At 41.8% G+C, this 27,186-nt stretch overlaps 1 protein-coding gene and 1 long non-coding RNA gene across 2 annotated transcripts in view; one reads left to right on the top strand and one right to left on the bottom strand.

The window, feature by feature from the left end:
- Positions 1 to 10,320: 10,320 nt before the first annotated feature.
- The window catches only part of FRMPD4 (FERM and PDZ domain containing 4), a 204,981-nt gene continuing 188,115 nt past the window's right edge, over positions 10,321 to 27,186 (top strand). Inside the window, exons 1-2 of the mRNA XM_028115010.2 lie at positions 10,321 to 10,340; positions 20,671 to 20,787. Coding sequence (XP_027970811.2) covers positions 20,750 to 20,787 — 38 coding nt within the window. The 5' untranslated portion in view covers positions 10,321 to 10,340; positions 20,671 to 20,749. The remainder of the gene's footprint in view (positions 10,341 to 20,670; positions 20,788 to 27,186) is intronic.
- On the bottom strand, positions 18,652 to 26,322 carry LOC148163144 (uncharacterized). Its single transcript, XR_015769491.1, has 2 exons — positions 26,236 to 26,322; positions 18,652 to 21,017 (listed from the first exon to the last, which is right to left on the bottom strand). It is a non-coding gene; the product is annotated as an uncharacterized LOC148163144 (long non-coding RNA).

Here is a 27,186-nt window from a genome sequence, read left to right as displayed (position 1 = left end):
TGAAGACCCATTTTGTGTCCTTCAGGGAATTTTATACATTTTATGTTAATAGGCAAGTTCATTTACTAAAATGTTTAGTTTTTACTATGTAATTTTTTCTTCCATGCCTGCGTGAAGTAAATTAAATTTATGCATCATACTGAGGTACCTCATTGGCTCAGTCCTTGGAGCATGCGACTCTTGATCTCAGGGTCCTGAGTTGGTCGTCGAGCTTATTTCTAAAAAGCAATTTAAGCATCATACCTACTAGTCTTTTCTATCCAAATTGTTTCTAAGTTTAAAAAAAGTTTTCTAAGTTTATATATTAACTTCTTTTTTAGTTTTTTAAGAGTATGTCCTTTTTTTTTTTTTTAAGGATTTTATTTATTTATTTGACAGAGAGAGAGAACACAGGAGAGGGAGAAGCAGGCTCCCCACTGAGCAGGGAGCCCGATGCGGGACTCGAGCCTAGGACCCCGGGACCATGACCTGAGCCAAAGGCAGACGCTTCACTGACTGAGCCACCCAGGCACCCCGTTCATTTTTTCTTTAAAGATTTTATTTTTAAGTACTCTGTACACTCATAGTGGGGCTCGAACTTACAACCCTGAAATCTAGAGTTGCATGCTCTACCAAGAGAGACAGTCAGTTTCCCTTATATATTACGTTCTGATATAGAATCTGGGGATGACAAGATTTAATAGTGTTGATTTTTTAGTGGGGGAAAACCAATGAAAATGCATGCTTTGTCCATAAATATTAACTTTAAATAAATTTATTTTAAAATCGAAAAAGTCACCATCATCTTGGGAACTCTTTTGCTCCAGGATATTTGTGACTAGCAGTACTTGTGTGGATCACAGTACTCACAATTGTCTAAGTGTGGAATTTGTTGGACTCGTAGAATGATAGTAAATGAATGAAATGCTGAACGCTGGAACGTACACTGGATGCATACTGTAATTTGGAAAAGATTACATTCAGTCGTCTTTCCAGTGGCAATGACAGAAGGTGTATGTTTTTGTTTCGTACTTAAGAATTGATGAACGTGGGGCGCCTGGGTGGCTCAGTCGTTAAGCGTCTTCCTTCGGCTCAGGTCATGGTCCCAGGGTCCTGGGATCGAGCCCCGCATCGGGCTCCCTGCTAGGTGGGAAGCCTGCTTCTCCCTCTCCCACTCCCCCTGCTTGTGTTCCCTCTCTCGCTGTCTCTCTCTGTCAAATAAATAAATAAAATCTTTGAAAAAATAAAAATAAAAAAATGCAAAAGGTTAACAGTGGGGAAAGGTGGGTATGTGGAAACTTTGTGTTCCATTTTCCTATAAATCTAAAACTGCTTAAGACATAAACTTTGGGGGGCGCCTGGATGGCTCAGTCGGTAGGCGTCTGCCTTCGGTTCAGGTCGTGATCCCAGGGTCCTGGGATCGAGCCCCACATTGGGCTCCCTGCTCCGCGGGAAGCCTGCTTCTCCCTCTCCCACTCTCCCTGCTTGTGTTCCCTCTCTCGCTGCGTCTCTCCCTGTCAAATAAATAAATAAAATCTTAAAAAAAAAAAAAAGAATTGAAGGTAAAAGAGTAAATTTTCAAAGGAAGAAAAAAGTTAATTGCTTGCAAAGTACAATTACTGCCTCTTCTTCCTGCTGGGTCCTTGGAGCCCAGCTAAGATTGTAAAATAACAGATGAAGGGGGGTCCTGGAACAGAAGGAGAAATACACAGCCCATAAACCAGCATGGCCATGGCTGAGCCTCTGGGTTGTTTGCATTACAATGGGCAGAGACTGTGTTCTTTATCTCTGCTATGGCTTAGAAGATTCACCATCGATCGGTAGTGCTAATATCAAGTATTTTATGGCTGCAATTCATTATAGAACCTCTTGAAAACCCCTGTGAATGAAAATGGCTCTTACAGAGCTGCCAAAAGCACCATTTGGTTCCTGGTAATTCAGTTACAGGTATAATCAGATGCTTGCTTATTGCTCTCAGTCACTTCACCATCCTAAATATCACAGCTTTCGTTGTGCCCTAGAAAAACTCCAGTTTACGTGCAGTCAACTATATTCATTGAGCTCTGTGTTTAGGCAAACCCTCATGCTGGTCATCCCCGACTTACTCGGATACAAGGGGGTTCAGAACCTTTAAGAGAACTGTATGCCTGTAGGATATAGGCTCGCTTCGAACATCTCATGAGTCATCACGTCCCCTGTGCACCTGCCTGGTTCTCACTCGCTCCCTCTTCTCTTTCTCTCTGTCTCTGTCTCTGTTTTTCTCTCTCGCGCGCGCGCTTTCCCCCACCCCTATCTTGAGTGGACTGTAACACAAGATGAAATCGAAGTGATGTCAGGATGGTAATTAATTATTAGTCTAGATTATGGGTTGGCAAAGTCTTTCTGTAAAGATCCGGATAGTAAATATTTTAGCCTTTGCAGGCTGTTCACTTGGATTCTTCCACATTATTCAACTCTGCCATTTTCTCAAACAAGCAACCATACACTATACTAAAATCAATGGACATGGCCATATTCCAATAAAGTCGTATTCACAAGAGCAGGTAAATGATCCACATCCGTGGCCTGTAGTTTGCTGTCCAGTGCTCCGTGGAACAGTGGGGAGACAGTATTACTATACCTGATAGTTAAGCCTTTGTGAGGGAGGTAGTATAAGAAATGGTCCTCCTCGGATATCTCATGTTTTTGTAGGGATTTTCAATCTAGTTTATTCTTTGATGTTCTCAAATTATGTTATGTATAATAGTTAACCTGCCATCAGCTTTTGTACATGGTCTGTGAGAACTGGGACCAGGTGATCAGTTTGTGGTCTTAAACGGTTTAGTTGAGTTGTAAGATACAATATGTACTCAATAAATTCTTTCAGAGAGGAGTAGGGTAGGGTCTTCAAGGGAAGTTTCCCAGAGTGTTGAATCTCTGTTGTGCTAAGGAACCAAAACCACAGCCAAAGCTGAGGGCCCCACCATGGCTTGTGTACTCTCTCTGTAGTTGTGGATGCTGCTTAGAGCTTCTATGATAGACACTTACTCCATAATCTTGGCCAGTTAAGTGAATCCTTTGAATCCAGAATGTACATCAGGCTCTGTAATTTTCAACAGAAATGATTTAGTGCTCCATTTAATGTGTGCTCACCATGCTCATATATTAAATGTAAGATAACCATGACCGTGAAGTGCCACTCTTATTCATGAGACATACTTTTGTTTTCTTTTCTTTTCCTTATTCAAACCAGTTATCCTGGGTCTGCCAAGGTCAGTGTCAAGGAAAGACTAGGTATTGATTTCTGTCCTTCCAAATACCTGCCAGACCAACCTCGATTTCAAATAATTGCAATTATTTGACTGGGAGTCCCAAGTCTAGCAGTGATAGTTTACTTTCTGTTCTCCAAACACGTTTAGGTCTGCTACTCAAGTTGGGCTCCTTGGACCAGCACCGTCACCACCACCTGGGAGCTTTTGGGAATTGAGCACCAACGTACACTTAATGAATCTGAACCTGTCTTTTAATAAGATGTTCAGATAGTATGTATGCATGTATCATGTAGTTGCTAATAGCTATTTCCTAGAGATTTACTCGGTAGTAGTATATATTATCATTATCAGAAGAGCAGATTCTCAGCACTTGTCTAAAAAAACTTAACATGTCGTGCTTGCTTCCAATATAGCACTTTCCAATAATTTGTAAGTCTGCACGCTTTGTAAATAAATATCTTTCTTGCTGTGGAAGTAAATACTCCATGATGTACCAATATTCAGAGCTCATGGTCTTCCCCCTGTTCCATGTCCTTTCTTCTCTATGACACCTCTTAGGGAAATGTCATGACAGTTTTTGTTCTGATTCATAAAAATGATCCTTTGTCAGCACATAAAAAGGTAGCAGAGTTTACTTGTGTGCATTACTTGAGCTGGGACAGAGAATTTCTGGATCCTTCTCTTTGTTGAGAGTTAATTTACTTATATTAGGAACAGTTGGAATGAAAAGTATGAATGAATGCCAAATGGAAACTGGAAAAGATGGGCAAAAACTAAGCAACCAAATATTTTTAGTAATGGCACCATTTATCTTGCGAGAGTTTTTATTATGATATTCACGATAAATATAATTGTTATCTAAACTGTTATGAAAATGTGAGTGTAGAAAGGGAAATGTTGATAATTCTTCAAAACGTATATGACTTTCCTTCCCCCTGGGTTTCGAGTTGACTCCGGCTCTCAGAGACTTTCCAAATGCATAAATGATCATTGTGGTTGCCCCATGTGCATTCTCGAGACCTCCTGCCTCGGTTTGAGGCCCATGCTCAGCATCTCCTTGTCCCTTATTTATTTGTTATTATATTGTTTGTTTTTTGAAGGCAGTGGTCTGTCATCTTCATCTGTCGCAGTTCTCCCCATGCAATGGTGCTTATCAGAAGCGATTTTGAAGGTATAGAACCAAAAGAAATATGAGTAAGATCCATAAAATATTACCGGAAAGTTCTCTCTTCATCCCTGGCATATATTTTCTCCCTTTGATCTTCATAGTTGCTTAACACCCCACCCCCCACCCCCGCCCCCGCAACAAAAAGTGGCAGGGGAGGCCCTTAGGGAAGATGAGTATTTTTAAATGTATGTGTTTATGTCTCCTCTGAGGCTTTTGTGCTTTCTATTCTCATACATTTTCAGTGACCTTGGCGATGCGCAGATACTGAGAAATCTAGTGAAATAATGTATTCCCTTTTGTTATCTAGGCAGCGTGTTAATGAAATAATTTTAATTTTCTGCACTTAGCATCATGTGCACATTTGCTGCTTCTATGTTAATAGTTTAGAAAATGAAGAGAAGCCTTGTAAATGCGTGATGAATTCGGGGTTGTGATGGGACTGGCAACAGTTACGTAAATGCAGGAACAAAGCCCAGAATCTCTGTATTAAATGACTCTAAATGAAAAGCCATCAGAAATCTTCCTGGAATTAGATAAAAATAAAGTAACACTAGGTTGATGTGTTTTGCTTATATTGTAAATAACCCATTAACAACATTGCAAATGCAGTCTAACTCTGGGGAACGAAGCCAGACAACACGTTTTAGTGCGTTATTATACTTACATATACTTAAATGTGCTGTAACATTCTGTCTTACCTTGTTAAAGGATGTCAGCAAGTGTCCTATAAACACCTGTTCTTTAGGGATTATAATTCAGCCATAAATAAAGAAGTCCCCAGCAGACTCGGACATAGCAAACCAAAGCCAAGCATGCTTTTGATTGAAAATAGACTCATTCTCGCTTGTAAGATCAATGCCCTTTGGTGGTTTAGAATATGTGAATAAAGCTAAAACCACAGTTATGTTATTAGGCATCATACTATTTGGTATTAAAACCATCTGATAACTTCACATTTGAAAACCCTAAAACAATCAGCTTGTGATACTGTTTGTTTAAGCCAAAAAGAATCGTTATTTGAATTCTGGAATGCAACCACTAGAGTGAGTTTTCTCATTTTGGTTTTAGGCTGCCTACATATTGCATATTTGAAATACTGTTCATCCAGATAGTGGTCCTATTTCTAAGACAAGATAAATGGTTCAGCGATTTAAAACTCCCCATAAATAATCAGGTATGTGATGGATTGAAGTATAATATTTTATCCTTGGCCCAAATGCTGTTTAAAATAGGAATCTTGGGGCGCCTGGGTGGCCCAGTCGTTTAAGCGTCTGCCTTCAGCTCAGGTCATGATCTCAGAGTCCTGGGATCCAGCCCCCTGTCTGGCTCCCTGCTCAGCGGGGACCCCCCTTCTCTCTCTCACTGTGCCCCTCTGCTTATACTCCCTCCCTCCCTCTCTCTCTAATAAATAAATTAAATCTATTAACAAAATAAAAAAAATAGGAATCTCGTTCGCTGTTTTTGACTGTCAAACTGATATCTCTGTGGGAAAATAGTTTTGTAGAATTTGTCTATATGGGTCTCTTATAATTCTGTTAAAGATTATGGCCTTTGAGAAAGAGACCTCTTTAGTTTTTGAAGGTGAACATTTTGAATTTTAATGGAGCCTCAAATATCATGTGGGTCAGCACTGTTATTTTTGAATAAGAAAAGTGAGGCACAAAAATATAAATGACTTTTCCACAGTGTCACTGTAAGTCAGATCAGCAAACTCTGGCCTGTGTGCCAAATGTCAAGTCTTTATTTTCTAAATAAAGTTTTATTTGAATACAGCCCTTTCCACTAGTTTACATATTGTGTGGCTGCGTTGATACAATGGTAGAGTTCTCTACCTTTAATTCAGTTACCATCTGACCCTTCAAGCTGAAAATATTTATTGCCTGTCCCTTTACATGAACGTTTGCTCATCCCTGTTATCAATCACCAGTGTAGAACTTTCTGGTCTTCCTGGCTAGTATTCTTCCATTTACATTCTTTCTTACTTTGAAGTCACGAAAGGTACATATAGAGTCCTATCAGTTCCTTCCTCTGTCTCTCCACTTTCTTCTTTTCAGTAATCTCTTCCTTTTCATTTCAAAGTGAGGATAATTTTTAAGTAATATTTTATTGCCTCACCAAGAAATTTTTTAAAAACTTCAATGGAATGGGAGATTGCATAGCTAACAGATGTACTTTTAACCTACCATGCTGAAAGTCCTAAAGCAAGGCTCAGAAGGTTAAGAAAACTACAATCTGTAAAAGCAAATACTTTATATGATAATCCATAAGCATTAAAAACTGATCAAAAGGGGGTGCCTGGGTGGCTCAGATGGTTAAGCGTCTGCCTTCGGCTCGGGTCATGGTCCCAGGGTCCTGGGATCAAGCCCCGCATCGGGCTCCCTGGTCAGCGGGGAGCCTGCTTCTCCCTCTCCGTCTCCTGCTCCCCTTGCTTGTGCTCTCTTGCTCTCTCTGTTAAATAAATAAATAAAATCTTAAAAAAAAAAAACGATCAAAAGATATGTGAGTATCCTCAACAAACGACAAAAATATAACTTTCACAATGGATAGCTAACTTGGGAAATGTTTGAAGTTTTCATATACAGTTCATGAGGATGTTCAATGGGAAGCCAATTGGATTAGGCTAAGCTCGGTGAGTGGCAATATTAGGTTATGAGTCACCTATTAAAAAATCAAATGTGAACATGAATCGGCCTCTCAAAATGGTGAATCTTTGCAAAAGTGTTTAAACAACACATTGGAAAATTACCTTAGGCCACTTGGCAGATTTTGCCAATGTTGGGTTTTATTTATTTTATAAACACTGTCAAGTTCTATGACAATGCATTTGGTGGGTCCTCAGAGCATTTTCAGCTTCCTTATTACAAGTGAGAGAAAAGGACTGACCCTTAGACGAAGGAGGAAAAAACTATTTAATTTCCAGTGTGGGTGTAATAGTTGTCTTGTGGGCTAATTGAGGGGTGTAAGGAAGAGTTCTTTGTCCCCTGATGCTTGAATTTCCTAGCATGGGACTCCTACCTGCCAAGTTTCAGTGAACCTTTAGTGTGCACGGAGTTTGTACCCTGTGGAGGTTGGCTGAGCTGTTCTCCTGCTTATCTAGGTCAGCATTGTTATCAATTCCAAGAGCATATCACAGCTCCTGTCCCACACAATGAATGCCTTGAAATCCCACAATGAAATGTTTTGAATGATTGAGGGAATCAATTTAGTGTCATGAGGGCACTAGCTGCTGGAAACCGAAAAGTGATTTAGACTACCTTATAACCCGGAGAATAGGAACCACATATTATAGGGTTGCTGTAGTTTACACACAGTGGACCTTGCAGAAAGGACTGGATACCATGAATGGTCAGTGGTGGACTGGAATTCCCTCCTTGTGTAGAGGCTTAGCTCATACAATGCCTTATGTTTCCACTCTGAATTTTCTGGTAATCCAGATTGACGAGTCTTTCCCCAGGTCATCAGCTAAACCAAACTCTTCATTGTCTTTCCAAAAGATATTTTGTCACCACCGATCCTTGAATCGAAGAGGAAGGACAAAAGGTATAGATACGTGTCTGCATTCCTCAGAAGATGAAATCAGCCTAGTCTCCCTGTGCACTGGGCTCATCGCACATGAAGACGTCTGTGAGGGGCCTTCTTGTTGAGGTGGAAAGTTGTTTGATTTCAGAGCCCTTCTTCGGGCGCCTGTTGGCTGGTGCTTCTCTTTTCTGCCTGCCTTTCCTGCCACACAAAATGTCGGGGCCTTTGGTAACTGTTCAGTTTCCTCATCATAAATTGTTGGGCACTTTCTGTTGGTCCTCCTTTCTGTTTGTTCACAAGTTGATACATCATGTTGTCATCTTGAACTCTGCTTCCGAAAACTCTTAGGATTCTTTGGGGCCCTTTCTGCCTTGTCCCAGACTCCCACTGGTGTCATGGTCTTGCGGAATAGCTTCTAACAACTTGTGTGTCAACTAACAGTATCTGTTGGGCAACTAGCATTGCTAGGCATTTTGTGAACTCTAGGAGTCTCGTTTATATAGAGTTGTGTCTATATTGTGTCATTTACGAATATTGGTCATCATTGTTGTTCGGGGGTGGGGGTAAAGGTGGCATCATATTTTCTTGCCTCGTTTTTATGACAATTTTGCATCCTTAAATGAGTGTTTAATAAAGAGACAGCATAACTAGATGCAAGGCATATAGAGCTAGTTTGGATACTGAATCACACCAAAAAAACCTACAAAAGTACTTGTATCTTTGGGGAAATTTGGATATGTAGTATATGTAATATTGTATTAATATTAAATTTTAGCGTGATGTGATGTTGTGGTTTTACAAGAGTATGTCATTTTTCTTAAGTGATAGATTCTGTAGAATTTTCAGGGGAAGTGTCCTCATGTCCATTAGTACATAACGGCTGTTAGTACATATCAAATGATTCAAATAAATTTCAAATTCATAAAGATAGAGACAGAAGAAATTTTAAAAGTGTTGCAAACTAGAAATAATTGGTAAACCTCGAGTAGTGTTTCTCAGCCTCCACACTGTTGACATTTGGGATCCAACTGTTTTTTGCTGTGGGCCTGTCCTCTGTACTGACTGTAGCAGCATCCTTGGCCTCTACCCACTAGATGCCAGTAGCATTCCACCACCCCCAGTGGTTGTGACCAAAAATGTCGCTAGATATTGTCAGATGTCCACTGGGGGGCAAAATCATCTCTTGTTGAGAATCACCGCTCTAGAAGATTACAAGGATGGTTGTTGTACTCTTTCAACTTTTCTATGTGACTGAACCTTCTCAGAATGTTAAGTCAGGGATACAGTCATTGTTGTGCCTATGAGCTCACTATCAATGAAGAACCACTTCCCACTCCGGGATCCTTGATCTGGAATAAATAAAGAAGCTTATATCAATGAAACTAATCAAGGCCTAATAATTTAACATCATTAAGTTTATATTTAAACCATTTGGGTCCTCTGAATTGCACTGTTGTCTTTACAAGAAAATATGAGGCTTTCCAGAATGCCAAGGTAGGAAGGTGCTGTTGATTATATGGTGTTCTCTTCTGGGCTGTAACGTCCATCTCCTGTAATCCTGGACCCAAGCGGGCACTAGCATAGTGCTCATTTTGGAGGATGCTACAGAGTTGACTGCTATTCATTCATTTGTTTGTTTAAACAAATCCTATTGTAAAACAGTTTCCATGTGCCAGATTAGGCACTGAGTACTTATGTGAGGAGTGGTCGTGGATTTGGATGCTAGGCTTGGTGGCTATTGCCGACCAGAGAGGTGAGGGTTGTTGGCCTAGGAGTCCCATGAACTATAATTCTGTCTGTAATTCTCATCGTGCACAGATACAGCGACCTGGCCATTCAACGATAGAGGGCAATATGAAGAAGTTAGGTTACTGCTTTCATGTGTTTAGATCTTCCCCCAAAAGCAACTGCTAAAATTCCCATTTCTGTACAATTTTGAGGCACTTACTAAACCAAGCATAGCAGGACTTTGTACCAGCTCACTGAACACACAGTATGTATTGCACAGCTACCATTGCCAAGTGCTATGTGAAGTCCAGAGATGGAAAGATGAAGGAGATTCGCCCCTGACCTTCCGAAAATCAGAATTGGCTACCCGGTATAACAGGTAAATAAGAAATAATTGCTATTCAAGGAGGCAAAGCAAATGAGACGATTTCAAGTTGCCATAAGCATATGAACATGCAAATGTTTGAGTTTTTTTTAATTGTATGAGCTCTCAGGATCCTATAATGTAGGAAGACATGTGTTCACAGAGTTATTGGTAATTACATAACATAGCTGCTACCTCCGTAGTGCAAGCTGTCATTTCCAATCATTATGGGGAAGTGAGGTAATCATTTTAGGGTTGGCCTATTCAGGGACTACTTCATGCGGGTAGTAGCATTTACAGTGAGTTTTGGAGCATGGGTCAAGTTTTACAGGTATGTAGAGGTATGAGGGTTTGGAATGGAGGAAGAAGTCTGTTTTAGCCAGAGGCCATCGTGTGGAGTATGAACGTGAGAGCCGTGTTTTCAGGGAATGATTAGGGAAGTTAGTTTAAAAGTCACAAAATATCATTATACAACGTGAGTGTGATGCTAGGTTACGAAGAAAAAGATTTGGTTCAGAACACTGGGGTGTTTATTTCCTGCGTTCATGAGACTTATTTTCAGCATCTGTGTTGTTCACTGATGAATTGTCAGCCCCTTGAACAGCATGCGGCATATACTAGGTAATCGATATTAGTTATCTGCATCAATATGTGCAAGCTATAATGATAGTATCTCATTTTTACAATTAATCATTGTACTCCTTTCAATAGTCCTGGCAAGGTGGTTAGTATTATCCTTAGCTTTCAGAAGATAACGCTGATGTTCCGGGAAGGAACGGGAACCCACTAAGTTTTCGATTCAAGGTTCAATGTTGCTCTGTCTGAATCTAGATTCTATGGGTTAGTCTTCTGTGGAATTTTTTACTTCTTGATATTCGGGAAATGGTCGATGGCTGTCCACATTTCTTCATCCTATCTTTCTTTTTCACTTTAGGATCTTCATAAATCTGTAACCAAAGCAAATCGTCAATCTATTTTTTTAGGTGTATGGTATCTTACTGTGTGTTTGTGTCATAGTTTATTTAATCCATCTCATACTGATTGGGTCTCAGAGGGTATATACATTTGCCATTTGGATAGAAACTGCTAGATTGTTCTCCATAGGGGAGTGTTGAAATGAACTCTGAACAGTATATTATAACGCATATTTCCTTACAGTCTCTTTAACACCTTGTTTTCAGACTTTCAATATTGCCTTTCGACAATTTCTTTACTGAATCCACCAGAAATCCATATGGAATCTTATCCATTTCTTTTGTTTAAAATAAAATGTTATTTATAAAAGTAATACATTTTTCTTATGGGATATAAGGAAAGACAAAATCACACTGGAAACCACGCCCCCCCCAAAAAACCACCTCCATCCCACAACTGATGGACAGCGACTTTTGATCCCTCCTTCGTACAGTTTTGTTAGGCCTGTGTACATAGACTTTTCCTTTTACATACTCGATCATGCTGTGGTCACTCCTTTTGTAATCAATTTTGTTCATTTAACTGTAAATCTTATAGCAAACAGTCTTCATGTACCATTTGGGTTTATGGCTGAATGGTATCCATTGTTGGATTAGCCATCACAGTGACAGCCAGCCCCCCTTTTTTACCTGTCATGAGATTTAAAAACGAATAACCTATGAAAGTTCCCAGAATGTTCCTGCCTAAGAGCATTTATTAATCTCATTACCTTGCCTTCTTCCTCTCATCGACTGTTAAATGCCCGAAGGCAGGAAGCCTCAGATTTAATGCCTAGGATTCTGTGTGACTAGCATCTTGTACCTTGGCTTCCTTTATTAATTCAATTCATACTGAGTCTCTCTTATGTGCTAGATACTAGTGTGAATAATAGAGTATAAAGGTGAAGAAGACCCCCTTCACAGGTGTGCGCCAGGCTTAGCATACCCAGTTGACATCATGTGGTTACCTCGGAGATAGGACTCTGAACCCAGTAGTAGTGCGACAGCATTCCAGCAAAAGTGGCTCCATCCTTGACTGGGTGAATGTTCCTACATAGAGCTCTGTATCGCCTTTCTGGGAATCCTTGGCTACTGTGTCCAGTCTCTATCTGTTTTATTTTTCATAGTACAGGGCTAATTATAATTGTCCTTCTCAATTCACAGAATTAGAGAATTCAGCTAGCTAATACATACAAATGCACTTTGCAAAAAAGAGAAGTTTAACTTAAGGCAAACCTTCTTCATCTGTCATTAATGGCCAGCACTGTGTGCAATGTTTAGGGACTCTTGGTATGTGAAGCTAATGAAAGCAATCCGAAAAATTTTTTAATTTGGTTATTAAAATTATATCCAAATGTCTTTTACCATAGTTAACCTCTTGATTAATAATACATTTTTGTTTGAATCTAATGACTTTGGAATGTATATATTGTGGGTGTTTATGCGATTTGTCATTATTTAAATGAGCTTTTAGGGCGCCTGGGTGGCTCAGTTGGTTAAGCGACTGCCTTCGGCTCAGGTCATGATCCTGGAGTCCCGGGATCGAGTCCCACATCGGGCTCCCTGCTCAGCAGGGAGTCTGCTTCTCCCTCTGACCCTCCCCCCTCTCATGTACTCTCTCTCTCTCTCTCTCATCCTCACTCTCTCAAAATAAATAATAAATAAATCTTTAAAAAAATAAATAAATAAATAAATGAGCTTTTAACTAACTTCTATTCCCCTTTTACTGTATATTTTTGTATTTCTTGTTAAAACAGAAGTGAAATCTTATAAATAGTTGGTTGGATGATTTTTACTTCTGTCTGTATGGCTTTGATCTTATTCTTTTTTTTTTTTGTAAAGATTTTATTTATTTATTCATGAGAGACAAAGAGAGAGAGAAGCAGAGGGAGAAGCAGGCTCCCTGCTCAGCAGGGAGCCCGATGCGGGACTCGATCCCAGGACCCTGGGACCATGACCTGTGCCGAAGGCAGACGCTTAACCATCTGAGCCATCCAGGCGCCCCGGCTTTGATATTATTCTTATCTTACCAATCAGGCTTTCTGCACATGCACCTGCACTCGATGTGTCTAATAAAGGGCAGTTGGATGGAAAGCTGTTGCCTCATGAGACTGACATACTGTGACTTCTGTACTACAGCCTGATTGGATGAAGAGAGTTACGTTCTGAGACAGCACAATGCAGCTAATTCAAGATGTGTCTTTGTGTCAGTAGCATGATTGACTGGAGCTAAAAGACTTGGCCAGTCAATTCCTCCCTGATCCACTGAGACCTGAAACACTGTCCCAGCGGAACCCTTCTCGTCCAATTGAGGCACAGAGAGTCGGTCATTATAGGAACAAGGCTGCCACTAATCATGGAGCTTTTTGAATTCATCCAGAACATTCCTTTATTTTTTTTTTAAGATTTATTCATTTATTTTATAGAGAGATTGAGAAAGAGAAGGAGAGAGAGCGCTAGTGGGGCAGAGGAAGAGGGAGAGAAAGAACCTCAAGGAAACTCCTCACTGAGTAAGGAGCCTGACCTGGGAACTGATCCCAGGACCCTGAGATCATGACCTGAGCCGAAATCAAGATGCTTCACTGACTGAGCCGCCCAGGCGCCCTCAGAAGCATTCTTTATTCATTTGTCTCAATCCCTCTCTACTTCCTTTACCTTAAACCAAATGGCCAGTCAACCCACAAGATACTTTGTATTTAACCTGCTTGTATATCGTGTGATGTTAGGAATTCTTGTAGAGTTTTGGATACTGTAATCCAGCCACCACTTAGAGCAATACAAATGAGAACACGCTTTACATTTTGTAATATCATCTGTAACACTATATAACCTTGGGGTATTCTGAAAATAATCTCTGTGAGTCCAAAGAGATAAGGATGATCAAATTCTGGGGAAGAATTGGATTTTGTTGGATTTGTAAGTTCATTGTGTGTCCGGGATGAGTAACTGAATAGAGGTGGCTTAGGTTTTACACTCTCTGAAGTGGACGTAAGAATTCATTTCTCAAAACCCGTTTCAAATGATACAGGTTAATTCTGACTAGTCGTCCAAAATATTACCAGGTATCTAAATAAGCCCATATGTTGAAGTCACACTTCATAATGACACTGTGTAAGTAAGAGGAATTTGGGGCAGGAAGCCCTGGGTTCATCATAGACATTCTCCTAACTAGCTGTGTCACAGCAGTAGGATCTGTGCATGGGGAGATTTTTCGGAGGCTATACCCTCTTCCCCACCATTTCCATCCCTAGTACAATCCACGAAACAGACAGTGCTTGCCACAACATGTGGTCTCCAGTCCAAGTCCATGGCTGCCCATGTTTCCCTCCAGTGATGCCATTGGCTATGGGCTAAGTTATACATTCTCTCTGAGGTCCATTTCTGCATCTTTAAAACAAAAACATGAATGCTTTAGCAGGTATTTTGTTCCATGATGAAGCCGACTTTGCATCAAAAGAAATTCTGTATGTAGAAGTGATGTTTAAACTATGAGGTCAAATACTAAAATTACCTTCATTACGATGATAACCACTTCTAACACAACAGCATTTGATGAGACTATTCTCAGTGAGTCGACCACTGGACCTTAGTGCTTGGCACGTATTATGTGTCTGCATAACATCACTGAGAGCTGGATTGTTGGTGTTTTTATTTTTACGCATAGGACTAAAACCCTGAGAGGCCAAATGATTTACCCAAAGCCTTGAAGCTTTCAGTGGCAAACCTCAGTTTTGAACTCTTTCATTGTGATGGAAACATAGGTTCTGCTTATCTGAATTTGCCTTTAAGTGGAAACTTTGAGACTGTGTGGGGTGTTCTGTGTGTTTGTTTTTCAACCAAAGTGTTTTGAGCCCATGTATCTATCAAGGAAAGTGGTCAGAACTGTAGGTTCATCATTTTGTTTCTTTCGCACGACAACTTTAGGAGCTAAGCAGGGGCACTAATGTCCTTTTGTCTTTGTGTTGGGGGTGAGTTGTGTCCTGGGGGAAGTGTAGCAGCCTCCATGCTTTGTACCCACTAAGTGCCTGGGGTGCCTCCCCTTGCCCCGTTTGTGACCACCTCACTGGTCTCCAAAATAATGTCTTCCTGGTGGCAAACCCCCCCGCAGGTGAGAACCACTGAGCGAGACTAAGCCTGTCTTACAGGTGATGAAAATTAAGTAGGGCGAGTTTAGAGTCCAGGGTCACAAAGCTCGTGAGCCGCAGCATTTGAACGGGTTTGCGTCAGGACTGTGGACCCAGACCTCACTCACCGTCCTTCTCCCAGAGGTCATCCCTTTCTCTCCTCCCGAGTCGTGTTTCTAGACCCCCACCCAGGTCACTGTACTGGCCTGCCCATGGTTTCTAAGAGCCCGCCTTCTCCCGGGGCAGATTGGCCACCCGCACTGCGTCTGGGGCCTGGAGGCGGGTACACAGGAGGACCCGGGGCGTGGCTTCCGCCGCTGGTCCCTAAACCGGTAGTTCCCGCAGCTCTCCCCCTCCACTTCCTGGCTGCTCTCACTTCCTCTCATCTCTGAAGATCTTTTTTGTCCAGACCCTTTTCGATCTGTTGCAAACAATAGATGTGAGAAAGCACAGCACTGCAAAGCAGTTCAGTCAGCGGCCGGGAATTTCTGGAATGACTGAAATAGCCCTGGCAATGTAGGTCGCTATTCTGAAGGCTGAGCTAAGTGTTTGAAAGTGGTTCACACAACCGTGATCTCGGGGCTGCAGTGACGGAACCTGCGGTTGCAGACAATCTCAAGGTGGGGCCTGAGAGCGGTGGAAATTGGCTTCTCTACCTAGGATCACACACACAGCGGGGGTTACTGGTTCCTGGGCCAAACTTTCTGATGTTTCCTCTGCCTTTAGAACAGCTGAACTCAACTTGTGTCCCGGGAAGAAGGTGTAACCTGGCTTGATTCGGCCCCTTATCACCCTGCTCTTGCCAGACTGGAAAAGAATAGAGGACTGAGCCATTCACCCTTCTTCTGTTTAGAGAACGAGTGTGGACACCCATTCTTGCTGTACCCGCAAAGTCCCTTATTGTCTCCAGTCTAAGTTAGGTTGGGACTTATTTAGCAGAGACTTTCTGGCACATACTGTAGGAAGTGCCTTACAAAACTAATTGTTCCAAGGACCTGGTCCTCTTACCAGCCTTTATAGAGGAGTGGCTGGGACCAAGTGCGTTAGAGGTTGAGGAACTTGTTGAAGATTGTGGAAAAGAAATGGTAGGGCTTGGATTAAAGAGAGTCAGATTCTAACTCAGTGGTTAGCAAAGTTGAGTGGGCCCCAGCCTTGCCTGCAGGCTTGTTAAACAGAGGTTTGCTTGGTCAGCCCCATCACCTCAGCATTTTGTGTTGATAGGTCTTGGGTGATGCATATGAATTTGCATTTGTGACAGAGGCCTTGGTGCGGCTGCTGCTGTCCTTGGGGCCACACTTTGGAGAACCCGCTGCTGCAAATTGTACAGGCTCTTGAGCGCCACACATTGCTGCTCTGATTCAATCAGCTCAAATACAAATATAGAATGACTTTGATCAGTGGGTGGCCATCTTGGGGTGAAATAACAATGCCTAGGCTTCATCCTCAGATATTCTGACTCAAGTGCTTGGCCTCCATCCCAGGCATCTGGAGTTAACAATTTTCACCATGTGATTCCAACCTGCTGCGAGGCTTCACATTGGAAATCAGTGATTTGGGCTGTGGTTAGAAAATTTGAATGCATATGGGAATTACTTGGGGCTCTTGATAAAATGCAGATTTCACGTCATGCCAAGAACCCAGTAGATTCTCATACCGTTGGATTTTCATACAAACTTTGAGTAGCAGGGACTAGTGTTCCCCAAGCCCCATGCCTCCTATATAAAATACAGGATATCCATTTGAATCTGGATGTTTATTTTTTTATCAATATTTCCCAATATTGCATGGGTTACACTTACGCTAAAAATTATTCATTACGTATCTGAAATTTCAATTGACATGGACATTCTTGTTTTCTTTTGTTTCATTTGCATTGGTAAATCTAGCAGTCCTATCCAAAAGAGAATTATGTGAATTGCTTGTTTCAGCACACACATGTACTCATTCACTCATAGATTCCTAGTTCTAACCCAGACCTGCTAAATCATAATTTCTAGGGTCTCGTTATCTTTATAGTTACCAAGCACTGTGAGGTGATTCTTACCAGCTCAATGTGGGAAATAGATCAACCCCTAACTCATGACTACTTGTAACCCCCCTGTCACTCCCACGGACACATTAAGAGGGTGTACTTTGGTTTGAGGCTAGTCAGGGAGCTGAGGGTGCTTCTTTAGCACATCATAGACCCTGTGAGAGTAGTATTTGGTCCCACTACTAGGTGAGGGTAAGTCCAGAATTCTGGGCTATGATATTTTAGTTCCGTGGATAAGCTGTCTTCTTTGATTGTGGAAGAAAATCTGGGTATTCAATTATTTGAGATGCTAGAGTTTGCTGATAAAATATAGGATGTCTAGTCAAATTTGAATTTCATATAAATGATGAATCCATTTTTTAGTATATAAGGAACCCTCAAATATTATGTGAGATCTTCTGATGCAAAGAAAATTGTTGTTTATACGGAATTCACATTGAACATGATATCCTATGTTTACAGTTGGCAATTCTGGTAGTAACGCTGGGCTGGAGAACATTCTTGAAATGATCTCAGTGGGGCCAGCCTGCTTATCATCCTCAGTCCTGCTGGCTCCTGAGCAGCACTGCAGGTATCTACTTACAGAACAGTCTTTGAAGTGGTCAGGAGCACCACAGAGGCTAATAGGAACTTGGACAAGAAAAGTGAGACCTCCTTCAAAGAAGAGCAATAACAAAAGGTATCAGTCCTTGGGAAGACTCCCCGGGATCTCCGAATGGACTCTTTGGGAGATTGGGGGAAATAAAGGGCATGCATCTCACACTGGGACCCAGAGTCAGTATTTTTTCCCAACAGGAGGAGTTCTGCACAGAACTGTGTCAGCGTAGGTATAATATCTGCACCAGAGAGGCCTCTGGTACAAACCAGTAAGTGAACTCTACTTTTGTGAGCACTGGCCCCATCTACTGCTCTGCGAGATGCTAACTCTTTGCATTCCTGGTGGAAAAGACTGTCTCTCAGCAGTTCTGGGATGGGCACATTTGTGAGTGGTGGAGGGTTTGGTGAAGACACAGAGGTTGGAGCCAGGAAAGGAGGTCCCTAGTAAAGGTAGAGCAAACAATCAGCTCATAAGGTACGTATTGTTGGGTGGAACTCCAGCAATCCCACTCATAGAAGCGGGAGCCAAATCTTTCTATAATTATGACCTTTGTCCTTGATTTTTGTTAAGACTGTTATATTTAGATACTTAGGGTGTTATTTTTTTGTTCTTTGTGCATTTTAATTTGCTAAGTTGTACTAATTCCTTTCCAACCCATGTATTTTATGGCAACACCTTAATAGACGTACAGACATATCTGATTTTTAATTATTCAGTTTTTTAATATCAGCTGATGTCCTTGAACTGAAGTAACTAAATTAGCACTTGTAAATTTCTCTAGTATTCGTGCTTCATTGGGTGTTTTATGACCAAAGTCTTTACTGGAATACATCTTCATGAACTGTTTTCTGCTTTCTGAACATACTGTACAGGACAGAATGTACTTTATAATAAAATTCAGGCCTACTAATACCATGTTTTACACATCAATTACATTAGGAAGCCTGTGTCTTTATTTTAGTGATTTAGGCATTGGTGGCTGTGGCCAGTGAAAGAGAATACCTAAAAGAAGAGACAGTTTGTTTTTAGTAAGTTAGCCCTCTCTGGCAACGATTAACATTCTGATACAGTGCATAATTTACTCATCCAGTGTAAACAGTTGCATTCTCTACGTGAACAGTCTTTCACTAGAGTATTTCTTGTGTTACCTCTTACTGTACTACTGCTTTTGGAAAACTTTTTAATAACAGGATATGGTGTGTTCATCGACTAAGGGCTTGTGTTCTTGGTCCAACCTCAGAAAGCTCTCCAAATGTGTTCTCTGCTGCTTCAGAGAAATTGGCGTTTATTTTTTTTTTTTTTCTTTCCAGGGGATGGCAAATTCATGTGTTCTCTAACTGTAGGGAAGCAGCCCGTTTTTATAAAATCTCCAGAGGAAACTGCCCCTGCTGACTTTTGCACAGAGAAGAGGAACAGAAACTGTTGCCTTGTCTTTTATTTTAATAGTCTAAGGGCGAGAAAGAATCCTATGGTGGGGATTTTAAATTTGCCAGACCTGTATCAGATTTGTGAACTTTGCTCACCACGCTTCATGAAGGATGTGGGAAACCTGAAAGGAAGTTTAAAAAACAGCAACAGAGGTGGTTGAAATTATGCAAGATACTTCCCATCGAGAAGTCTTACTGGAAATGGGCTTGTTTCCCCTGCAGAGAGGTGTTGGGTTATGATCAGATGTGTGCGTTGGGTGTGACGTGGGGGTGAGTTGCCCTGTGTTCTGGGGGATTCGGAGGTGCCTCCTTTCAGAAAAGCTGATACCCTGTCTTTGGATGCTTGCAGCAGGGGGGCTGCTAGCTTTGGACCGCTGCCCACACAGGCCTGTGCACCTTGTGCGTGTGGTCCCTGGTGCCCTGTCAAAGGCTCCCAGGTGCTCTACTCAGATGCTGAGTGCAAGGCCCTGGAAGTGTGAGCACTGCTTTCCTCCCCACCCCCACCCGTCTCTTGGACCCCAGTTTGCAGTCTGCAAGTGCCTGGAAGATCTCCGAGGCCATCCAGAAATTCACATGGGGTGGGTGGACCGAATGATGAAGGATATTGGCCAATCCAAAAACGGCACTTGATATTTCCTCTTGTGATTTTGCTCTGAAGCAGTTTTCAGTGTTGTTGAGCAAACGGTAGAAGTTCTGGAGGTCCTTGGTGGCAGAGGAACAGCCAGGACTCAGCAATGCTCCAGAACCTGGGCTTTTGCCCTCTGGTTGGAGATTGTGACTGTGCCGTCCCTGCCTGTCACAATTGCTTGTCACATGCAGTTACTTCACCTTTCCTCTTGCGCTTGGGAACGCAGGCTTCTAGAAGGTTCTCCATAGCCTACCCTTCCCTTTTGCTGATGATTGAAATTCAGGGTTTGAATTGAAAGTGTAAAAGCTAACAAGTGGATTTTCTCTGCAACTTAAATGGAGAGTTTGTCTCTGGGTTATATCTCACTTTGACTGGAACGTGGTTAATACGAGTGGAAATTCTGTGCTTTGGTTCGGGGAGGCCAGGAAATTGTGGCTTCGGGTTATTTGCTTCATATCCATAAAAACAGCCTTTACATATATGTCTTGATATTGCGTGTGATATCTACTTATCTGCCACACTTCCTGATGTCTGGTATCAGGAGGCATAGCGTAATGGAATGTGTGCAAAACTTTTGTTCAAAATGGATAATGTGCCCTTCATAATGTTATTTAATCTTTCTGAGCCGTTCGTTGTTTCCTCATCTGTAAAATGGAATACACGTACTTCCCTCACGGGGTGTCTGTGAGGAAGGAAGGAAGACAGTGTGAGGAAAACTGATGAGCATGGTACCTGTCGTAAAATCACGCATTGTATTTATTCATTCAATCCTCTGAGGATATAGCCCCCAACTGAGAGGAGCGAACCCCGTGCTCCTTCTGGAGTTTGTCTCAGAAGAAATGTTCAGGTGTCAGGTGTAATGATGCTTTTCTTTCTCTCTCTTTTTTTTTCCTCACCAGCCACAGGACCAAGTCTTCTGGCTGGCCACCTCCCTCGGGCACCTGGGGCTTGAACCAGGCGCCACCCTATGGATGGGAGATGACTGCGAACCGGGATGGCCGAGACTGCTTCATCAAGTAGGTGGAACTGATGGCTTGAACTGTGAAATCTTATTCCTGTTCTTTGTCTCTGTTTCCAGCCTTGACTCAGAGAATTAACATGCCTCCCTTTGGGGCTCATAGACATGTGGAGGTCATCGGTCAAGCCGCTTAATCTCCTCTGTCCTCTATGTCTTGTGACATGCAGTTGCTTCATAGTGGGTCGCGTGCCATGTTAGGCGGATAATTCTCACTACAGTAAGGTCCTTCTGGGAAAGAGCAAAAGTGTTCATTAGTAAATCCGAGGCCAGTTGTACCCACTGTCTGAGGCTAGAACTAAAGTTTGACATGGAGGACTATCATTTCAGTTGCTTTGTAGAGTTGGTCAAGACAGGAATGTTGCTGGGTCATTCGTAACGAAAAACATGAGCTAACAGCATTATATGCGTTCCTCTCGCTGACACTGGCTGAGATTTTGGACCTTTGTGGTGCTTTTTTTTTTTTTAATGGGTTAAAATGTATATAGCAAAAAGGTAAATTTTTCTAACATTTTCACATTTTGGGGTACACAGTTCTGTGACATTTAAGTACATTCGGAACATTGTACAACCGTTAACCACTCTCCATTTCTAGAACTTTATCATCATGCCCAACAAAAACTCTGTACCCATTAAAAAATAATTTCCCATCCCCCACCCCGCTGGTAAGCTCCGTTTTACTTTCTGTCGCTATGAATCTGCCTATTGTAGATATCTCATATAAGTGAAATCATAAAATACTTGTTCTGTGTATAGCTTATTTCACTTAGCATAATGTCCTCAACGTTTCTTACGTGGCGTGGTATATATAACAATTTTGTCCCTTTTCAAGGCCGAATAATGTTCCATTGTACATAATCCATTTTATGGATAGCCCTCATTTGTTTAACCATTCATCTGTCAATGGAAATGAGGGTTGTCTGCACCTTTTGGGTCTCATGAATAATGTTGCTGTGACCAGTGCTTTATAAGTATCTGTATGGGTCCTTGCTTGCAATTCTTGTGGGTATATACCTAGCAGTGTAATCACTGGATCATAAGATAATTCTGTGTTTACCTTTCGGAGGAACCACCAAAGAATTTTGGAGACATCAGTGGCTATAGGTCTCTGGTTTTTCGCAATGGTATGAGATGAGTCTTCCTATTGCACTTAGCAAAAAAGCAAGGATCTACCCTGCTTTCTTTTACAACCCATGTGGAATATTCTTAAGTAGGAGAATTTTTAAAATAAATTCTAGATCAGTAAGCATGTTTGATCCTAAGCTAATACAGTTGAGTTGAGACTGGATGCCAAGGGAAGCATTTTTCAAACTACAGGCTGCATTTCTTTGTTCTCATCAATCTGACTGTGGGGGCTGATAAGCAGACAGGGTCACTATGAGGTGGGGGACCATGTTTATAAAGATAAAAATCTTTCAAGATTGTTTTTGGGGGGAGCGCCTGGGTGGCTCAGTCATTAAGCGTTTGCCTTCGGCTCAGGGCATGATCCCAGGGTCCTGGGATCGAGCCCTGCGTCGGGCTCCCTGCACTCGGGGAAGCCTGCTTCTCCCTCTCCCACTCCCCCTGCTTGTGTTCCCTCTCTCGCTGTGTCTCTCTCTGTCAAATGAATAAATAAATAAATATGTAAAAAAAAAAAAAAGAAAGAAAGAAAAGATTGTTTATGGGGATTCGGTCTTTGCACAGCCCAGCACCTCCAGGTGATTATGGGAAGCTATCTATGAGAAAAACATATGAACGTTTTGGTCAGATTTCCAGTCTTTGCGGCCCAAATCTCTCCTTTTTCTTGAATTTCCTGCAAAGGGGAGAGCAGTACTCTTCAGAGTACAATTTGTTCCTGAGGGCCTGGCCTTCTGGGAAGTTTCAAGTTGCCCGTGAACATGGCCCACTACAGGGAGCCTGTGGGCAGTGGTCCTCTGGCTCTTCGAGGCTTTCTTGAGGATGTGCTACCATAGAAAACTACACTGGAATTGGCCGTGGGAGTAGAAGCTCCCAGAAAGCACAAAGACTGGAAGAAAGACTAACAGTTTTGCTTATACCCTAGATTCTGAGTTGTTCATTCCGTACGGTTTACCCGAGTGCTTTATAATGCTGAAAAGATGATATTTTGTCATATTACATTGTGCTATCTATTTTGTAACATCGTTATGAATGCATGTAATTGGCTCAGTTGAGGTGGCCTAGATGCTTTGACTCAAAACAATAAGAATGTACTTTCTAAAAGATTCAGATTATAAATTTATGGAGGTGTATCTTAGACTTTTCCAAGGAAAATGGATTTTTCTTTTTTCTCGTTGGATTTGGGCTCGAATGCATTCCAAACCGGTTGACCAATAATAATAGATGGAAACCCAAACCAAGGCCTGTTGGTTGTAGATGCCAGGAATGCCAGCTAGCCCTAGCCACATGCATTTCCCTTCATGTCCTTGACATTTTTAAGGGCAAGCCCACCTGTACATGTACCATTTACACTGGCCTCCTGCCGGCTGTTACGACCTGTAAGTGTAAATCAGCAACTTCATAGAGAAACCTGCACTGATTACTAAATAGCAGCATTAAAAACCAATGCCCCCAGTGTCACTCTTCCCAAGCCGTAAGGTGTAGAGAGAGGGCGCGCACGTGCTCTTGCACCCAAGCTGGGAGAGGGGCTGAGGGAGCCGGAGAGAATCTCAAGGAGGCTCCCTGCTGAGTCCAGAGCCCAACACCAGGCTCCATTTCAGGATCCCGAGATCATGACCTGAGCAGAAATCAAGCGTTGGCCTCTCAGCCTACTTAGCCACCCAGGTGCCCCCAAATCTGTAGGGTTTTTTTACTGGAAAAGTAAGTTTCCACGGCTCTCTCAGACTCATTGTTAGCAGATGTGAAGAACAGTACTTATTTCAAAAGTGTTTGTTCTTTATCGCTAGTGGGTTTTATAAATGAGAATCATTCTGAGGGCGTTGTTTTCTTATCTACTGAGTACTCTCCATTACAAAGAAATACTCTAATTACTCAAGTTTCTGTCGAGCTCTGGTTTGCGGTGTGGAGTATATCCCTACTCATTAGTTTTGTGAGTTAAAAGAACAATTTGAAAATTAAGCTGTGACTAGTAATTAGCACCTTTGCATTTAATTTCTCACTCTTTTACATATTCTCTTTGAAAGATGTTAGATGTCTTCTTTTTTTATCTTGTCTTAGGATCCAAATGATATCCCAAATCAGACAATTGGTTTTGTTGGTGGTACAACTACTTTCAAGTTACTAATGAAGCTATGGGAAGATCCAGGCTTCCCATGTTCAAAGTTAGAGTTTTCTGGCTCAATAATGAGCTAATTCTATCTTGATGACTCCTTCAGAACGCAGCCCACGGTAGTTAAATGTGTTCAAATTTCATGTTCCTTTTCCCATCCCCAATTGTTTAGAGTGGAACCAATACCTTATATTTTATAAAAAACTGGTAATGCATAGGGTTACAAAATTTTAATGCCATTATGCACGTATGAATGTACATTTGTATAGCATTATATAGACAATAGACTACTGGTTATCAAGGTTTGCTGCCCTTTGAAATAGGTTCAGGAACTTTAAAATCCTGATGTCTGGTTGTCATAGTCTGCTGGGGGTTTATAATAATCTACGAAAGACTGGGTGGCTGAAATACAGCACTTTATTTCTCACAGTTCTAGAGTCTGAGAAATCAACAGTCAGTGTGCTGGCAAGGCTGGATTCTTGGTGACGGCCCTCTTCTTGGCTTGAGATAGTTGTCTTTTCTCCGTACCCTGACATGACAAAGAGAGAGGGATCCTATCTCTATGTCTTTTCTTAGAAGTTCCCTAATTTTATGATGCGAGCTCTACCCTCATGACCTAATCACCGCCCAGTTGCCCCACCTCCAAATACCATCATACTGGGGATTAGGGTTTCCACAAATGGATTTTAGAGGAACACAGACATACTCCGGATCTTGGGTAGAGCCAAGAAATAGTTTCAAAAGCTCCCCCGGTGATTCTAATGCACAGGACGGGTGGCTGCCCTACAACATTATTTAATTGATGAATGTTGTTCCCATTTCCAGATGAGAAAAGCGAGACTCAGACTCATCAAATGGCTTTCCAAATGTTTACACGTGTACCTAGTCACAACACATCGTACATTCAAATATACCAAACTTCGCATTAGGAAAGGACCGCTTTTGTTGCTATTGTCAGAAAAATATGAAATACATTGGTTTGAGCAACAGAGAATACAGTTTACGAAACATGGGAGATGTAGAAGAAGAGTTTGTCAGTTTCTTCTTATTACCGTGTAAGCAGGGGAAGTGAGAGAGTCAGACAGGAAGAGAGAAACTGGAACGGAAGGAATGACTCTCAGGAAAGAGTGTCCTGTTAAGAAATGGGTGAGAAAGGGAGAAATAGAAGGAAAGAGAAAGTAAGAACTATAGAGAGTTTGATGCACTCTGTGATGTTTGCTGTAAGAACAGTATCAAGAAATAACAGATGTCGGGGGGGGCGCCTGGGTGGCTGACTCATTAAGCGTCTGCCTTCAGCTCACGTCATGATCCCAGGGTCCTGGGATCGAGCCCCGCATCGGGCTCCCTGCTCCGCGGGAGGCCTGCTTCTCCCTCTCCCGCTCCCCCTGCTTGTGTTCCCTCTCTCGCGCTCTCTCTCTCTGTCAATTAAATAAATAAAATCTTAAAAAAAAAAAAAAAACATGTCGGTGTGGTTGTGGATCTAGATGCATAAAGCTTGGATATAGTTGTAGATAGAAATATAAATATTAACATAGCTCTTGATTCAGATACAGATGTAGTTGTGGATATAGTTATAAATGGATATAGAATATAGATATAGATGATCCATATATGTGCATATAGAGAAGTGTAGATAGAGGCATATAACCTTGTCTGCCTAGGAGAGTCCTGGTTTATGAATATTGTTCTGACATAATTACAGACAGCACCTCCTTTTGCTCTTAATGTGATCTGATTTGGATAAAGCAAGTTTAGAAAATTCTTGTGAGACCAAAGGTTTCATTAAACCTTGACAAGTGACCTGGGAGATAGTGAGCTACATTGAGGAATCTACTTTTTGGGAAAAAAGTGAGGTTCCCCAGAACTGGGGATTGCCACATCCTCTGTAGAGTCAGACTAGTGTTTCTTCCACATCATCAGACTATAAAGCCCCGGTTGTTTTGGCTTTGTGTTGGAGTCTAATGTATTGGACTTAATGCTAAGTCCCCTGTAGTCCATAGTCTTAATCACCACCCCTGTGATCATGCAGCCATACCCGCTCACCTCCTTTCCCTGGCTTGCCCTCCCCATTCAGCATCCTTTAGAAATGGCCCCTCCGCCTGGTCGTCTGGTCATGTGCTTCTTTTAAAAGCACTCCCTGGCCCACCCAGCATACATCCACCAAACATTTATTGAACATTAGTATATGCTGAAGATACCAAGATCACTGAGACAGTTTCTTACCTTTCATGATCTTAGAGGATGGTGGAAGTGATAGTCCCGCCATCATACTCAACTGCGCAAGATCTGTTTAACTTCCTTAGAGACATATAATACATGTCACAGAGAATAGGGAACTCTGTCTGCTCCTAATATCTCTTTTTGTTGTTGTTGTTAAACGGAGTAAAAACACTCTTGTTGGACTGTGAGGGTGGGGAGGATTAATACAAAAAAAAAAGGCCTTCATAAATTTGGAACTTTGGCTTTTGAAGATTGAAAGGAAAATTAAAACATGGTCAAAATTAATATTAGAACACTCGTTGGCAAGATAGATGTTTATGAAGAGCCAGCCCAGTTGGAGTCTGGGGATAGCAGTCGGGGGTGGGAAAGGAGACTGGAGGGTCATTGCAAAAATACATGCCCTGATTTTTCAAGTTCTGCATTTGAAAGGCTTGCTTTTCTTGTCGTCATTGTCGTCGTCTTCTTCTTCTTCTTCTTCTTCTTCTTCTTCTTCTTCTTTTTCTTCTCCTCTTTTTTGGCCTGTTGGATTCCTGGCTACCTTCCCCCTGTAAGCCTACAAAAAGTAGCCCTGCATGCTTATTGGACAAGACACACTGTTCTTTAACTCTGCCAGCAATTCCCATGGTGGGCAGTTAAACCGAGTCACTATCCTCTGTAATGCAGGAGAGTTCAATCCCGAAGCCTGAATAGTGGAGATATGTAATGAGGTGTGGAAACTTCCACTTCATTCTCCAGGATGGACATTGCCCATCGTGGGAGAAGTTTAGCCATTCCCTTCTGCCAGTCAGTTCAGTGGTCAGTGTGAAAGGTATTTTTGCCTTATCTAGTTCCAGAAAAGAATCATCTGAGGCAATGAAAGCAGCTTGTGTGTCCCACCTCCCTGTTTTGTTAACCACAAGCGAAATTGTCAAGTCACTGTGATAGGAGTCTGTCATCATGGGAAATAGAGATAGC

Source organism: Eumetopias jubatus, unplaced genomic scaffold (assembly GCF_037043125.1).
Source record: "Eumetopias jubatus isolate StellerSeaLion01/CBP00866 unplaced genomic scaffold, mEumJub1_p1.0 scaffold_11, whole genome shotgun sequence".
NCBI lineage: Eukaryota > Metazoa > Chordata > Mammalia > Carnivora > Otariidae > Eumetopias > Eumetopias jubatus.
Note: the sequence above shows the minus strand (reverse complement) of the source record. Positions and strands in the feature narration are given on the sequence as shown.